The sequence below is a fragment of the Aegilops tauschii genome, chromosome 6, assembly GCF_002575655.3.
Source record: "Aegilops tauschii subsp. strangulata cultivar AL8/78 chromosome 6, Aet v6.0, whole genome shotgun sequence".
Classification (NCBI taxonomy): Eukaryota; Viridiplantae; Streptophyta; class Magnoliopsida; order Poales; family Poaceae; genus Aegilops; species Aegilops tauschii.
In genome coordinates, this window is record NC_053040.3 from 475,822,933 (window position 1) to 475,825,166 (window position 2,234).

Here is a 2,234-nt window from a genome sequence, read left to right on the forward strand (position 1 = left end):
CGTAGAGATTCAGAGTGTCTAAATGTAAAGGACATGCAATGCCTTGTGCTAGGTCTCCTGACCGGGCGGCCCGGAGAAGAGGTCAACTCTTTTGGAGGGAACCTTTTAAAGGAGCTTATTACTTCTTGAGCTTGCGTTGATTTTTCTCTTGAAAAAAAGGGTGATGCAGCAAAGTAGAGATAAGTACTTCCCTCAATTAAGAACCAAGATATCAATCCAGTAGAAGGCACAAGCAAATCCTCAATATATGCGAGAGCAGATGAGCTTGGGAGCCGATGATGCCCTTAGTAACTTAGGTGATAGTACCAGGCGTTCTTTATCTTCATCATCCCTTAGTAACTACTCCAAAATAGATGACTCAACTTTGTATTAACTTTAGTACAAAGTTAGTGCAAAGCTGGGTCATCTATTTTGGAACGGAGGGAGTAGGTGATAGTACCAGGCCTTCTTTATCTTCATCTTTACTTATTACAGAATTAAATTCTGTGAACATTCAAGTGCCATTGTAGAACTTGGTAACATTTGCGAGAGAGCTCATGCGCTTGCACTGAAAACTTAATCACGCTTGCACCATGCTGCTTAACATTAGTAATTAATTGTCGGTATTATTGACTGCGGCCTGCGGGTACTGATATTTACATCCAGTTACATATGTCGTTGCGGTTGTAACCCGTACAGTACACATCGTTTGATTCATATTTTGGTTTGCCGCACAGGCTTCAAGAAGCCAAGGCACTAGTATTGTAGACAAGCAGAGCACCGCCCAGCAGAATTCCAGCAAGAGTGATTGCCCAGAGAAACAGCCCTGTCTTTCCTGCATAAATCAAGAAACAAAAAATATCAATTTTAATGTGAACTTATTTGTTTCGAGATGCCAGTCAGTCTGCGCGTACCTCCAACATAAACGTCACCACTTGGGGACCATTCTTCTGGTGTATATATTGGGCTGCAACGTAGTAAGAACCGAATAAGATGTCATGAGCTGAACTCCATGCATGATCTCTGAATTATGCAGACATTTGTTTTACTGACAGAAACTGTAGGTTTGCGTTCGCGTGTTTTTACCTGTACCCATCAACATTTGCTCCATACTTGTCGGCAAACTGGTAGACACCCTTCCCCTGGTTAAATTGGAAAATTATTAAGCGATGCACAACAGTGAATTTTTCATCAACTGTCATGGTTATACAAATAACATTAGAAGTAACAGAAAGTACATCCAGGTCCGTAAACTGACCTTGGCTACCCTTCCAGACGCATCGACGCCTTCCTTGAACTCCACTCCACCACCAGGCCCTACAAGTTGGCACACACAAATTCATGCGAAGGTAAAATTTATGCTTGTATATAGTTAACAACTCTTAATATTACGGCATGTATATACTCACCGTAGGGTTGGGCAGTCTGGACCTTCTTCGCCTTCTTGCTGGCTACTATGAGCAGCGATGGCCTCGCCGATGGTCGCAAACCTCGGAGTTTCGCTCGTTCTAACAGTGGAGAGGGAGATGGCTTCATCAGAACCATAGACGCCATGACAGAGGCAGACATGTTTGTGCTCACTGGATCACCCTCTTTTAGTTCGATTTAGTTTCTCTCACGGCTAATGCATGGGTTTAAATACAGGGAGGCTGGGGAGTGGCAGACAGTGAGTGAAAAGGATTTGATGGTCTATTTTTAGGTTGGAAGGTTGCTATAATGGTGTGTCATGGGTCCATGATCACGTGAACAACCCTTGTCTCTTGCTTGGCTGATCAGAAACGCTGCACTTATGCAATCTGGAATGGATAAGTACCAAGGGTTTCACCTTTCTTTTATTTTCCCCTGGTTGAGAAATTTCAGGTGTCCCTCACAGACAGGTCAATTTTGGGAGCACCGCTTCAGATGATCTTATCTTTAACAGTAACATCAGAATATGGCAATGCTTTAATTTTTGAAGATAAGAATATGGCAATGCTGTTTGTAAGCGAATGTGCTTTGTAAAAAAAATTAGGGAGCCTCAATTGGACAAGCGACTGAAATTTTTGAACACGCCAGTCACTTTTTCATTTCTTTGCATAAACGAAATATAAACTAAAAAATACAAAAACTGTAGCAAAAAACAGATTTGCTTTTAAATAGAATGAATTAAGGGCATTGATATTATTACCTAAAAGAAGAAAGTAAAATAAAACAAAAAATTTGCACATAGATTGCATAGAGATTACAGTTTTTCGAAATATGAAAAGAATAAACAT

At 41.0% G+C, this 2,234-nt stretch overlaps 1 protein-coding gene across 1 annotated transcript; it reads right to left on the bottom strand.

Moving 5' to 3' along the window:
- Nucleotides 1-585: 585 nt before the first annotated feature.
- On the bottom strand, nt 586-1,680 carry LOC109750629 (photosystem II 10 kDa polypeptide, chloroplastic). Its single transcript, XM_020309596.3, has 5 exons — nt 1,389-1,680; nt 1,238-1,296; nt 1,066-1,121; nt 894-946; nt 586-814 (listed from the first exon to the last, which is right to left on the bottom strand). The coding sequence occupies exons 1-5, from the start codon at nt 1,546-1,548 to the stop codon at nt 720-722; spliced, it is 423 nt and encodes a 140-aa protein (XP_020165185.1). The 5' UTR covers nt 1,549-1,680; the 3' UTR covers nt 586-719.
- Nucleotides 1,681-2,234: the final 554 nt, after the last annotated feature.

Coding starts and splice junctions, on each gene's coding strand:
- LOC109750629 (XM_020309596.3), bottom strand. CDS start 1,548: ATGTCTGCCTCTGTCATGGCGTCTATGGTTCTGATGAAGCCATCTCCC. Junction 1,122..1,237: donor CGTCTGGAAGGGTAGCCAAG/GTCAGTTTACGG, acceptor CAATTTAACCAG/GGGAAGGGTGTCTACCAGTT. Junction 815..893: donor TGGTGACGTTTATGTTGGAG/GTACGCGCAGAC, acceptor TGATTTATGCAG/GAAAGACAGGGCTGTTTCTC.